The sequence below is a fragment of the Astatotilapia calliptera genome, chromosome 23, assembly GCF_964374335.1.
Source record: "Astatotilapia calliptera chromosome 23, fAstCal68.1, whole genome shotgun sequence".
In the NCBI taxonomy this organism is placed as follows: domain Eukaryota; kingdom Metazoa; phylum Chordata; class Actinopteri; order Cichliformes; family Cichlidae; genus Astatotilapia; species Astatotilapia calliptera.
Window position 1 is genome coordinate 34,532,969 of NC_137443.1, and position 14,918 is coordinate 34,547,886.

At 41.5% G+C, this 14,918-nt stretch overlaps 1 protein-coding gene across 3 annotated transcripts in view; it reads right to left on the reverse strand.

Annotated features, from left to right (window-relative positions):
- The window catches only part of mgat5 (alpha-1,6-mannosylglycoprotein 6-beta-N-acetylglucosaminyltransferase), a 107,430-nt gene that overhangs the window by 10,140 nt on the left and 82,372 nt on the right, over window positions 1–14,918 (reverse strand). For all 3 annotated transcript variants that reach the window (XM_026157599.2, XM_080297881.1, XM_080297882.1), the window contains exon 12: window positions 4,445–4,594. In XM_026157599.2, the coding sequence (XP_026013384.1) occupies window positions 4,445–4,594 (150 nt within the window). The remainder of the gene's footprint in view (window positions 1–4,444; window positions 4,595–14,918) is intronic.

Sequence of the window (14,918 nt, forward strand, 5' to 3'; positions counted from 1 at the left end):
TTTTTTACAATAATTGTGTATTTTTTGTGTGTATGCTGTTAATGAAAAATGTGTTTTTGTTGTGTGAACATCCTGTAGTGTAATCACTGGAGCCTCAAAACTTTGCCTTTAAGCAACCTGACTACATGTAAATGTTCTGTAAACGCAAGTACATTCAAAAACTTTAGATTCAACTAGAATCTGGTCAAATTTAATGGATTTCATTGGTATACATATGCATATTTTCCTTAAATAAATAAACCTTGGATTTCATATATGTCAGCTGCATTTTACTAAAAATATTAATGAGGGCCAAGAATAGTTTTTTTTAAATACCAGTAGCCGTCTCTGAAAGCACTTAAATGTTGTAGGGAAGAACAGCAGTTACTGTAGTACAAGTTACCTGTAGTTATTAAATATCAAAGATCACTTCCTTTACCAGTTTTTTTTTTTTTTTGGCTTGTTTGTTTTAAACACTTTCAGAAGCAGCAGCATAAACGTCCTCAGGGTTTTTTGCAAGCCTTGACAAAATGATCAGAAAAACAGTTTGAACGGGTGAGTGAAAGTGAGACTGTGCATATAAGAAGTTATATAGATATGAAAATATCATGTATCACCTTGCAGATGTGGTTTGAGGGCGGAGGGAGGGGATTTTTTTTTACTAATAAATGTGACGCGCTCACACACTAAAAGTTAAACTCTTATGATCAAATAAATGTTCTACTCTTAGAATTTAGTCAGGAATTAAAGTATCTGCTCTCTTTGACATCACACAGAAACATAGTGGATGAAATGGAGACTAACGGACACTTTAGATCAGCCTGAGCTTTCGGCTAACACCTTTATGCACTGAGCACATTGAAGATTTTTGATGCAAATTTGTCGTATAACATCGAAACAGTTGTGATTTTACTAAAGTTTTGCCAAAATCCACCCAAAAATGCACTATGATTAAACTGGAGTCAACATCAAGCGATGGTGAGCTGGTCCTGATGCTTCTAAACACTAATCTGGCTGAAGAGTTGGGAGTTCGCCTTGTAATCGGAAGGGTGCCGGTTCGAGCCCCGGCTCGGACAGTCTCGGTCGTTGTGTCCTTGGGCAAGACACTTCACCTACCGCCTACTGGTGATGGCCAGAAGGGCCGATGGCGTGATATGGCAGCCTCGCTTCTGTCAGTCTGCAGCTGTGGCTACAACTGTAGCTTGCCTCCACCAGTGTGTGAATGGGTAGATGACTGGGTGTGTAAAGCACTTTGGGGTCCTCAGGAGACGGCGACAGTAGGGAGAATTTCATAGTTTGATCCAGGAGTTGATGCTGTCTCGCACGCTTTTGTACGAATTTCAGGATATTCGTCTGTGGGGCAGTTTGAACTCTTTCTGGCAGAGTAAGGATCACATCCGAGGTGATCAATTCAGAGAGATTGGGTCAGTCATTCGACTCGAAACTGCATCTAGCTGTGTGTCTGAGGTGAAACAGTATTATTCTACCATCTTTATATCACTGTATATTCATTGTATATTCAGTATTGTTGGTGGTCAGATCGGTTAATTTGCATAAAAAACAAAATCAGAAAAATACAAGAGGTGAAATTTGTCCGTGGAAACCAAAGTGCTCTATAAATGATGTTTAATGTGTTCTTCTTTACATTACGGTGTCTGTCAAAGGTCAGACATCACCTGAACTTTCCAACATTATCTCATGCAACAATAGCGTCTTAGTTCTTAGCCACAGTAGCAGCAGGTGTTTTGCATTTCTGATTATTTCGACTGTCTTTCCCTGGAACAGTGAGCAGCTATTAGCCAAAAGACCTGAACACTCACAGGTGCTACAACTTCCACAATCTCTTAGTAACTTGCAGAACTCAACGCCAGATCAAGATCATATACAAAGGAGAAGAAGCTGCTAGCTGCACCTTTGTCTAGCATGTAAATTTAAGCTAACGAGGTATCTGGAGTGAAAGTTGTCATGCAAAACGTGCTGGAACAACATCAGATTTCTGCCATTGCCACGCAGGGCTTAAAAACACAGTGGCTTCTGAGTGTAATGACCCAGCGAGTTAATTAGGCTGTTTGTTCATGATATTTCTAATCCCAGCACCTGCCATGGGATGTTTGAGTTTTCCCTTTATGCTGATTACAGCGGCATTAACGGTGGAGCAAGACAAACACCATTACCATACTAACACCATTTCTTATTTTGCACACACTGCATACAGTAGCATAAATTGGTTGTTGAAAGCATGGTGTGTGCAGAAGGTGGAAAAACAGAAGCAAGAGAATCTAACAGGTTGAGTTAGACAGGCCTGTGAGACGGATGTGAGAAGGCAGAGAGAAAAACATCAAAAACCTCTGACTCTGTCAGTCTGCAACATGACGCAGCAACGTTTTGCTGCATGTCAGCGGTTTGATCATCCACGCTATTCACCTGATAGAGCGCAGCACGTCACAGTTTATTTCAGGGAATTTGGAGCTTGAACAACCTCCCCCCTTCCTTCAAATGTCACAAGGCAACATATTCGCAAAAGCGCCTCAACGCGGGAGCACTTTTAAAGCTAAACCTCACGAGGCCAATTAGCTGAGGCAGTCTGCTCGCAGGTAAGAGTAAACGTGTTGTTTAAGCGACGAAAGGACGAGTGCCTATAACGCCCCTTGTTTTGCTTGTAAACTCTTAAACAAGAATGCCGGAGAAATGTCTGGTTTTGTGCGATTTAATTGGCCGTTCCCCGATGGGTTTCCAGCCAGGAACGCATGTAATGAGAAGATATGGAGGTTTATATTATATCCCGGTTCTGTTGTGTGTTTACCTGCCAGACTTTGCTAATAAAGCTCTCGCTCCAGCAAATCATAATTCACTGCACTGTTGGTGGAGCATTGTTTGCCTTCAGTCTTTAATGATCCGCTCCACTGCAGAATGCATCGTTGTCTTTCTGTGCCTCGGTGCCTCGAACATCACCGGATCCTTGGTTTCAGGTGCTCAGGACAGAATCACTAATGTTTTATGGCTAAAGCAACTCTGCAGCTCTGCTAAGGACAAAGAGGTTTAGATATATATCCATCTTTTTTTCTATAACTGACTGTATCGTGAGCTGTGGCCGTCTCGCTCTGATGTCCCTCCCTTGCCTGAAAGTATCTAGTTTCAGAGGCTAAAGAAAATCGAAGCCTCCCCTCACCTCATTTTTTCCTGAAAGGGATGAAGACTGAAGCCAGAGAGATTCTTAGCTGAATTAGTGCCAGTTTGCACCTCCAGCGGATGTTGCTGTCAGCTATGTGAGGATCTTGTCATTTTCATTCTGTAGCTCTTTAGAAGTTTGCAGCTCGGTGGGAATTTTTTGGATACGTTTTCAAAGTGGGTCCACAGACCGTTCAGAACACCTCCCCTCATGACCGTGCAGTCTTAGCAAAACCATGACAGGTCATGGCAGACCTCACAGGAAATCGATTTCTGCTTCTTCTCCTTGTATTTCTGTTCTGTGTGGCAGTTATGGACACTATCAGGGTTTAGGCTCAAGTGAGAAGCAGTGTCCTGACCTTTAGCAGACTTCTAGGGCAACAGGTATGTTTGTGTAATGAATGTGTCCCAAGATAAATCAATCCGGTGGTAAAACTGTCTAGTTTAAAACATACATTGTATATCAAAGATGAACCTGCACAAAGCTGCAATAACTCTAATAATGTTTAACTTTAAGCCTTGAAAGAACTAAAGCGGACAGCTAATTATAGATATAAAGCAACTGCTTTTACAACAAGAGGGGACTGCAGCTTCTGGGAATTATTTATTATTTTTGCCTACAAGTGTTTGTTTTAATAGGTGTAAAACAAAGTGTTGTATGTTTAGCAGCCATGCATACATTCGTAAAAACCTAGAAACCTGCCTCTCATACGTCACTGCCTCTGAAGAGCTTGCTCTACACAACACATTGCCATGTAGTTGTCTTTGTCAGTGCGAGTGGTTGGAGTATGAATGGGGAAGTACCTCTGTGAACGGCCAGGCTCAGAGAAAGCACAGCCACTTGGCTCAAGGCTCTTTCAGAAGAAGACCTCTATTCACATAAAGACATTTTTTCCACCCAAACCTCCAATAAGTCTCAGAAGAATCACATATTTACTCCAACTTGCCTGTAGATTTATTTTTGTAGCACTGATATGTGCTTCAATATTTCTTTTTTCAATTTCTTTTGACAAGCAGACTAAATATAAAGCAAGAAGAAAAACATTCAGAGGTGATTTTGTAGTCACGGCGCATCAAAAAGTCCAAGGTTAGTTAATAAAGATACAGCGTTTCTTCGATATACTGCAGGTAAGCCTCGCTACAATTTCTTCATTATTTTAAAAAATGTCAGTGTGGCAAAGTGTGGGAGTTGATCTGTGGCTTTTACAGCCACCTAGTAAGAACTGCAGCCATGTACTTTTATTTCCCTCAAGGCTCATTTTTCCATGTTAGACAATTTAAAGTGAGGATCTCTCACCTTCGTTTCTCTCAGGAGGAATTGAAGGTCTCGGCCGCTAAGGATGCCGTGGTTCTTAACGTAGCCCGGGAGGTGCACGGTGCTGGTGCCGTGTACTGTGCCGTGAACCTCCATGTAGCTGTGAATGATGTCCAGGTACTTCTTCTTGTCCTAAAAAACAAATGGGGAGGAAATGAAGCAGATCAATTTAAATTAGGTTCAAAGCAGCATTCAAACGTCAACCTTTTTAGGTTAAACTGGTATAATTTAGAGACAAAATCTCCTCTCCTGCAAAAGCTCTTTGAATAGCAATTTCTGTTTGAGGGGATCAGTATCAGTATTTCATTTCGTGTCCTGGTGAACTTTTGTTCAGGCTACTCGACAGACCATCTGGCTTGAGTGGTGGGCTCAGCTAAAAATAGCACTGTAAAAGGAGCATCGGTGCACACAGTATCTGTTGTTAGTAAAGTCTACCTGATCTGTTATGCTCCTAAAGAAGAAGACCCAAAACCAAGTAATCCTGCTACTTTTACACTTAAAGTCATGCCTGGCCTGTTTCTACTGCACAGGAATGCTGACAAACTGATTATCAGGTCAAATGTGAAACATGGATAGAAAAACAATCTAATCTAATTTAAAGGGGCGTCTACTGCTAACAGACAAACACATAGTTCCCCTGTGTTTTTGCCAGTGTTGTTACTTTTTTTTCTCTTCTTTTTAGCAATTTTACAATGGGGGAAAGGAGTTTTAAAGACAAACAGCTACAGCTATCCAATTGCATTGTGGTAAATGTAGGACAATTTTTTGATTTTAACTTGAGACAAATACTAGGCACTGCAAGTTGAGATATATCAGCTCCTTTTTCGGTAATTAGTTAAGCAACTTGCAGCCATACTTGCAGATGTTAAAGCAAGCCTGAACTGCAGATTCTCCACACTGGAACGAGGTTTAACTGTTTGGTTGGTGACATTTCACACCTGTTATTTTGAATCAAACAGACAGCACAAAGAGTTTGCGGTTTGGAGGTATTTCACACAGGTTTGAAGAGAGGACGGATATGACAGGAAGCAGTGCCGCCTCACAATAAACAGCATTCAAAGTGGTTTTCACTCTCTGTGTTTATACATTACTTTGCATTTAATCAGTTACTGCCTCTCTTCGGAGCCTCTTCATGTTAAAAGGGAGTTTTTCCTTCCCAGTGTAGCCAAGTGCTTGTTTGGGGGTGGGGGGGCTTGTCTGATTGTTGGGGTTTTCTCTGGACTACTGCAGGCTCTTTACCTTTCAGTGTAAAGCATACTGTTGCTGTGATTCAGTGCTACATTAATAAAACTGAACTGAATTTTCTCAGTTCATTCAGAGCAATAGAAGTCTACCAGCTGACATCAGATGCATGCCTCTCTACAAACTAATGTCAAGTAGAGGGACATGCAGCCCACAAAGGTGTCGTGGTAGATCATCCCTAAGCCTTGTTAAAGATCTCTTCCTGTTAAAAAGGAAGCTCTTCCTCCCAACTGTCACTAAGCCACATCAGATTGTTGTTTGCAGATTTAGATATGCAAAAGGTCTCAAAAGGACATGTGTTAGCTAATGATGAACAGAAGACACGGCAACATGTGAATTAGAAAAATGGGCTCTTTAAAAACTCCCAGTCAAAAGTTTTCTGGACTTGCTTTTGACATGGTTCTGCACATTATTCCTTATTTAGGCTATCATATTTAAGTTTCTCCCACAGAGAAACCCGCAGCAGGTGTTCGACTTTTAAAAACAAGGACATAACTGTTGTATAACCCAGCAACACTCAAACATAAAATGCTGAACTGAAGTGCAAAATATGTTTTTAACTGTATCCTGTGCCTTCTAAGCACTGAGCCCTGTGGGAGCGGGGTACAGTGCAGCTGAGCACTCTTAAGGTAGAACCCTTCAGGGAGGCAGTAAGATGAAAGCTGCCACTCTTCTCCATCGTGATGTGAAGCCACAATTACCAGTATGTATGTGTGCATACACACACACACACACACACACACACACACACACACACACACACACACACACACACACACACACACACACACACACACACACACACACACACACACACACACACACACTTCTATAATGGAACATTATTGTTTACAAGAGCTTTAACACTCATAGAGAGGCAAGGCTTCACTGTTGTTAAAAGTATAAATCAGATGTCCTACACACGAGCCTGCCTTTGAATCTGTTCTACCTCCAGGATCTGTTCCTGCTCTGTGCTGTTGTGTGTGTGTGTGTGTGTGTGTGTGTGTGTGTGTGTGTGTGTGTGTGTGTGTGTGTGTGTGTGTGTGTGTGTCTCTCCCACAGTACTTCCTTTTGGGGGTTAAATTTCAGGTAGTCGCTCGTCAGGGTCCCTGGAGGCCTGGCTATCAGATGCCTCCAGCCAGCCTGCTGTAACTAAAGCAGCCTCTGTGTGTGTGTGTGTGTGTGTGTGTGTGTGAGATGAAGTCCTAATTAGAAGGTGAAATCACTATCCTGTAATCTCCTCACTCAGGAGGGCTGAGCCAGGATTTGTGTGCGTGCCTGTGTGAGTGTGAGAGGGAGTGAGTGAGAAGGTCTTTACTAATCAAGGTTACTGGTAGGTATCTGAAGAGAAAGCAGAACAGCGTTGAAACTCTAACGCGATGCTGCAGGAGCTCAGAAGACGCTAAGGAAAAAAAGACGAGCAAATAAACTGCTGGTCTATAACTCTGATATTTTACAAGTTTGTCTTATTTAAAGCAATAACCGAAATACGTCTAATGCAGTCTGGTGATTCACATCAATATTTTAATTATGTACATATGCAACATATTTTTTACTTTTACATCAGTTTATGGTGCACTGACTGACTAAAAGAGCTGGGATTACTTTAAAAGCAGAGTTTTTGATGTTATGTTCATAAACTAATACTCTGAATATTACTGCAGTCGGTTGGCAGTCACGTCTTTTTTTATGACCAACAAACCCTATAATAAAAAAACGACTCTTGCAACTTTTACACAACAGCAAGACTGTAAAACACAATAAAATTCAAAAAACCCTCAAATGCACCAAGTGTCACAGTGTGTTCAGCAAGTCAATGTGCAACAGTGATAGCTCCTGCGTGACTAAATCATGGTTTAACTGTCTGTATGAACTGTGAAACCAAAGCTAACTGCCTTAACCGTGCATTGTTTCTAACGGCTAGCAGGGGGTGACGCAATGGCTCTCACGTTCTTGATAAGTGCATAATCAATTCAGTTTGTCTAAATTTTGTAGCTGATGGTCCCCATTAGAGTTAAAAACCAGGAAAAATCCTGTAGTGCAAGCCTACAGTATTAAAGTGTTAACGCCAAGCTGTCAGCTTACAGTCGCGCACTGTCCCTGGTCTTCACAGTCACATCATGCTCAGCTTCAAAACACCAAACTGATATGTGATGTCCCAGCGGTTACTTCGCTGTTTGCCATTCCAGGAAGCATGGGTGAGTATACGTGCTGTAAAATAAGTGTGCGACAGGTTGCGTCATCTGTAAGAGTGATTTGCAAATATGCAACTAAAAAAAAAAATCCACACACAATAAAAGGAAGAAGTCTGAAGGCAGCAGGATGTGAGCTTCTTTCTTTTTAATAAATGGGGACTGCTCCAGTAACCCTGATTGTATGCGGAGGATGAATACTCAGTCGACTGCTGCGGCCCTTCAGGCCACACTCAGCTTTGTACTTACTATCCAGATGTCTTCTAGAGCATGAAGAACATTACAAAAACAACGACGAGCTAGAGGAGCGTGACTGCAAAGTGGATCAACATTTTTTTTGATTTATCGTGGATTTCCTTGGCTTTGCTTTCCTGTAATGATGTTATGTCAACTTCTATTCATGATCCTATCTCAGCTGTCAGCACGCTGTGAATTACAAAGAAGTTATGACTTTAGAGCAGGCTCAAAGTCTTCCCCCTCTGACAGCCTGCGTGCATTTGGGCGAGCAGGGTGATGGGCGCCCGTCCGTACTGTACGTATATGTGTAGGTTTCAGAGCGCGTGTGATATGCAACGTGAAACCAGGGAGCACATCGATTGCGGCGGCCTTGAACAGGAGCACGTGCTCGGGGAGTTATAAAATAACTGCCTGAGCTGGCGAGGCTGATTGAAGCAGGGGGAGGAGGAGGAGGTGCGTTTTATGACCTTGTAAATCAGAGTGAATTTGTAAACCTTGGCTCAAAGAGGAAACAGGAGAGGAGGCTGCTGCTTTCTGTCGGGCTGAGGGATGAGTGTCCAGGGATGGAAGCAGACAGCGTGAGCAACACAGAATCGGAGAACAGCAGACCCACACACATTTTTGGTTTAAAGGGAATCTATTATGCTTTTATCTATTTCCTTTCATACACATGCACAGTTAGAACAGTGGCTTATATTAAACATGGATAAAAAAATAAGGCCAGTGTAAGTACAAGTGATCTCTGTAAGCCAAAAAGCTCAGGCTCAGGGTTTTTTTCTACTCTTGGCTCGCAACATCTCTACAAACCTATTTACAAAGAGGCAGCCAATCAGAAGAGGTTTTCTTAAAGGTAGAAGTTAAATTGCTTTTTTTCCAGACAGGTATAGGATAAAAAGAAGGATTATTTCAACTGGTAAAACACTGAGCTCCATACAGGGGTCTGACATGTTTAAAAAAGAAAATCATTGAAATACATGTACACAACTGTATACAGTCCTCCTAAACTTGATTTTGTTCTCAGGCCTCAAGTTAAAGAAAAGAGAGCAGACTGTTGAGTCGAGCAGTAACCTGAAGAGGTGTGGGGAGCTTGAGCCTCATCAGAATGCAGACAGATGCATGCGCTTCGACTTACATGACCATCAAACCGCCTTCAACATCGAACATCAAACGCACCTCAGATAGGCCCCCTCCCCAATCTGAAATTATTTCCAACTGAGAGACTCTGGGGGCCCCAAAACTGCAAGCTTGTCAATCAAAGCAAAGAATAAAATGAAGTTTTAAAAAAAATCACTTCAGCCATTCTTCAGAGAGACGGGAAAAATCATTTCCCTCCACAACACTCAGACCCATTCAACACACATACTGCAGTGATATACTGAGCCTTGGAGAAAGGCTGCAGTTTAAGTGTGATGTGTACACGGTGCTGCAGAGAGGTTTATCTCTGTCGCTGTATGTTTTAAAAATCAACCATGGAGTCACTTCAGGGAGGACACAGAGTCAAGCTCAGCACCACATCTGCTGATGGCTCAATGATTCCCTTTCACACATCCCAAAAGAAAACATCACATACACAGATATGTAAAGCAGATGTAGTGGCCGACACAATGACTTTAGTCACCAGGTACCATTCACACAAGCACTTTTTTCTATGCTTTTTCTAAGTGAGTGCTTTTTTATCTAACATTTGTAGAACTTGGGGTTAATATCTTCCCAAAGGATATTTGGCATGCAGACTGGGAGCAACCAGGAACTGAACCACCAACCTTCCGATTAGCAGATGACCTGCGCAACCTCTCTGCCTTAGTTCCACTGAAAGGAACTCCTAATGGTTCAGCATTCCAGCTCTGTGAGTATGGCTGCTTCCTGTTCCAACATGACTGTGCACCAGTACAAAAAGCAAGGTCCACAAAGACATGGATGAGAGTTTGGTGTGGAAGCACTTGACTGGCCTGCACAGAGTCCAATGTCAATGTCAATGTCATTTCCTGACCTCACGAATGTGCTTCTGGGAGCATTCCTATAAACACACTTCCCTGAAGAATTGAAGCTTTTACAGTTGCAAAGGGCGGGGCCCACATCATATTAAACCCTACAGATTAAGAATATGATGTCACTCAGGTTCATATGAGTGTGAAAGCAGACCAGTGAGTACTTCTAGCTTATAGTGTACATACCAAACCCCTGATGAGTTATTAATTTAACAGCTCACCGTTGCTGCTCCCTCTGCTTCTATTAGTATTTCAAATTGGCCTGCTGTTGTTTCCTATTGTAGATGCATGTGTGGTTAACAACAACGGCAGGTGCAAAGCTTGCAAACACTGCTTCTCTTGTGATGATTTCATAACCTTTAAATGCTTTTAAACCATTGCTGTGACAAATATTAAAGCACACTATAAATACTGGAACACTTTTATCGGAAGGCTTGATCACCAGTGTGTTGGCTCATTTGGCGCTGCTACCTTCATGGACAATCTGGAAAATTCAATAGCTAGCTTGACAGATGCTGAAGGAATAGCCACAGGAATGCTGGTGATAAATCTGCATCCAGAGATGCTTGGGGTGCAGTCAGGAAAGGTCATTACACTTCAATACCCTGCAATGCCCCATTAGGCAGAGCAGTCTCTAATCTACTGGAGGAATCTGGTAGTTCCACCACACGGAGCATGTTTTTGATTGTGAGACAGTAGAGGAGGTGCTACATGACTGCCACCCCAGCTGTGTGTATAGGCTCTGCGTTAATCATCCAAGTGTTTCAGCCTGGACTGGTGTGTGACAAAGAGTTGAATTTCAAGTCCTGTAGAGGAGGACTAATAATCATAATCATATAAAAAGCAAACAGAAACAGAGAAACCGGAGCTATAATATCCTTGCTGTGATAGAAACACCTGTATCTGTCACACGCTTCAATGGGTGCTATTAAAGGCTTGTATATGGTAGCTCAAGGCACAGGGGAATACCATTTTTCCACACATTTAAAGGACAAAAATGTGCAGGGAACAAAATAGGTGCTACTGGGAGGAGTTTAAGCTAATTCCTGGCTAAGAAAGGTACTCACATTCAGAATGGATATGGTGCTGGGTAATACATTTCTCCTTGTTAACCAAATGGAGCTACTACAATTTACTGATTTATTTATGGTTTCTGTGTGTTCTCCTGCTCTGTCCTTGTGCTGTCTAAATTAAACACCTCTCCTGTAAATGTTTGTGGAAGCAGAGCGTGTCAATATTCAATGCGTGTTTCCTCTTTACTTTTTTAAAACCAGGACATACAATGACAAATGACCCTGCCAGCTTCACTTGTCTCTTTAAATCACAGAGATGACAGTTCAACTCTTCTCACTGGTTGAATTATCAATTGCCACTGTTTCACAATTTCAGTGATTGAAATCAAATTTCAATCTAGGGTAGACAAACATTAAGAATTACTAAAGACTGCGTTCTAATTGTCTGTGTGCTCCTCAAATATAAGACTGTATGCACAGTGTGTGTGTGTTAGTTCAGCGTTGTAGGTACACACCCATGGTTTTTATTGGTTTTATTAGCCTCTTTGCTACACTACCAACAGAGCACGTCCAGCTGATGGTCAGGTTAAATTTTTACTTTGAACCGAAATGGGTATTCTTCCTTGTCCCATATCCCTCGTCCTGTAGGAGGTTTCTACCTGTTAAAAGGACGTCTTTCCTTCTCGCTGTCGCCTAATGTAGAGGGTCATCTGATTGTTGGGGTTTTCTCTATATTATTGTAGGGTCTTTACTTTGCAATATATAAGTAGATAAGTATCACACATGGGGCCTGAAGGCCGGAGGTGGAAAAATGTGTTCATAAAAAAATAAATAAAATTGTAGTCTAGCCTTCATTCATTGCAGTGGTACTAAAGTTAATTCATGCATGAACTGTATCATATACTTGTATTTGAATACTAACACTGTTGTCTATTATATCTGTTATATCTGTATTTAAGATATAATTATATATACTGTATAAAAAGTATAAAAAACGTTTATCAGAAAACTGAGTAATTTCTAAGTTTTTGTTTTTTCGAAATACAGACCCAGGCTTAGTTAAAGTATTTCATCATGTGTACCAAAATTTTATGAATTTTTGTACATTTCAGCACCAAATGCATGAATTTCGCTGCTAAGTATTGTTTCTTTTCAGGATGTCCTGCTTTTCCAGTTGCAAAATACTACAAATGGCAAACTGAATATTTAACACTGCAGATCAACAAAGAAAAGCAATAACAGCTCCCACCTTCTGGAAATGTCTTGAGCCTAATTTAATAAAACATCTGTGACAGGAGAAGTCAATTTAATAACCGCAATAAAAAATGTTTCCAACCCAGCCCATCTCTTCCCTCAAACTTCATATTGAGCTTTAATGTTCGACTCAACTGGATTATCATAGAAGGGGAATCACAATGCTGTCTGCTTATGAGCCTACAAGGGTTAGAGTGCTCTGACTGTGCTGCTTGTGTGAGCTCCGTGTGTGCGTTTGTGTCTCTCTCCCTGTCAGCGCGGTGCGATTCGTCTTTCTTCACCATGTCCTCTGATATGCCGCCAAGGGCCTGCAGCTCTCCTCCCTGTACAGCCCACTCATTCTCACCTTTCTCCATGTTCCCTTCTGTCTCATCAAATGCTCTCGTACACGCTGAATGCTGTGAAATAGGAAAACCGACTAATGTAGCACGCTGCTGCTGTAAGTCAAGGTAAAAGCAATAATCACTCGTTGATGTTTTTAATTAAACCTAGACGCGTTAGAGAAGAATCCTTCCTCTTTAATATATTATAAATCTTCTAAATGTATCATTTTTACTTTTATTATTACAGTTACAATTAATATTGAGTTACTGAACATTAATGGTATCATCACTGCCTGTTCATTGCCCCTTGGTGAAACTGTATTGCCATTACATTCTTAACATTGACCTGCCAGGAGCCACCGACACACAGCTCGATTGTATAATGTGTGTGTGTATGTGAATGAATGGGAAAAGATTAAGGGGGGGGGGGGGGGGGGGGCATTTGGTCACTCTCAGCTGCTTGGGTCTGCATTTCTACTCCTCCAGCTATGGGTTGCTATAGAAACAGCTCTCTCAAAGGAAGTCTAGCCATCTTATTTCAGGTCTCAAAAACCAGGACCTCCCTCGCCGTTTCACGTCCAGCCGTGCTCGACCTCGAGGTCAGATGAGCCACCTGCTACCGTGTGCTTTTCAGAGGTCACACACAGCCAAATGAAAAACAGCCAGTTTACTATTAATGAGTAGAGGCTTGCTACTCATCACTGTTACAGAGCCAAGGACTCAATGCAATATAAAAGAACTTGTTTAGTTCGCTCATGTGTTAAAACAACACATTTAAGTGTTATCAAACAAATCCATAAAGCTATACAGATGCTGATAATCCTGGTACCTAGTACGTTTCATGCATGTTGATTAACAGACATACGATCAGCTACGATCCCTAGAGTAAGATTTTTATTAAAGAGATCTACTCATTTCCACCGCAGTTTTCATAATCCTGGTCAACACTAGGTGCAGCACTCACAGCTCCCCCGACTCTAAACTGCTCCCAAATAACCTGTGACATGTTTTAGTTTTACACAAGACTTCATATTTCTGTTGCCCAGGGGTGTCGTCTGGCAAACAGCTAATAGGAGCATAATTGTATATGTATATGCCTTGGTGCCACCCTTCCAGTTCATCTCCACCTTTTTCGTTTTTGCTCACTTTCCTCTCTTTGAGACAAATTTCTTCTAACATGTAAAGAGTTGGTTTGAACAGTGGGTGAATGGGGCTTCTGTATTTGATATTACTAATGTCACGTAGAGCCAAGAGTAGAAAAATACAGTGTGAAATGGAGCATTTAGAGGAGTATATGCGTATATAAACTGACCTTCTTATTTAACGTGTTGGCCATGCTTAATATAAACATCCAACATGTCCAACAGAACACATAAGATAGAAAATGAGGAGATATAATGATTGGTTTCTTTTAAGGGACCTTTGCTGTAACCGTCTCGGTCACTGTCTGCACTTAATGAGCTCACAGTTATTTCTATTTGCAACATTTCAGCCAGACAGACCTTATCACGCATGAATTTTTCATGACACAGGGAATCGCTTCTGACACCAGTGTTCAGGCTCTGAGTATACATCCTCTCTGGAGAAGGATGTAATGAACATGGAACACCTCCCCCTCTGTAAGCTCCCAGCATGTGTGTTTTTTTCTAATTAAATCTCTGCGGGGTTTCAGAAAGACTGCATTTTTTTGTTCTGTACCCCGTGTTCCCACCAGATTCCCGTTTGGAGGTACAAATATGGCACATGGGTATCGCTCTTGCCCACGTGAAAGGTTTAATAACGTGTATCTTGCAAGATTTTTTGGAAAATAGCTCAAATTATGTAAAAAAAAAAAAAAGACAAAAGAAAAACAAAAGTACGTATAACATTCAAATAATCTACACAAACGTTATATAAGAGAGAGCGTGCGTCCCTGTGATCGATCTACTCCACACACTGCTTCCCATCACACACCTGTGGGATGAAAGTGACCATACTTTCAAACAGCTCTGTTTTACATAAAGTCTATTACCCACCAAAACCCCACATTAAACCTGCCTGTGCAGGAGGCTGGCTCCTGTTTGGGCCACACATTTTCATCCTCAGTGTCCACTTTCTTCACGCTCCTTTGCTGTTTTGGCTCAATAAAACAAAAACATTTGATAAGACTTGTCTAGAGATCAGCTTTACGCTCACTGAGAGCAACAAATAAATAAAATAAACGTGAA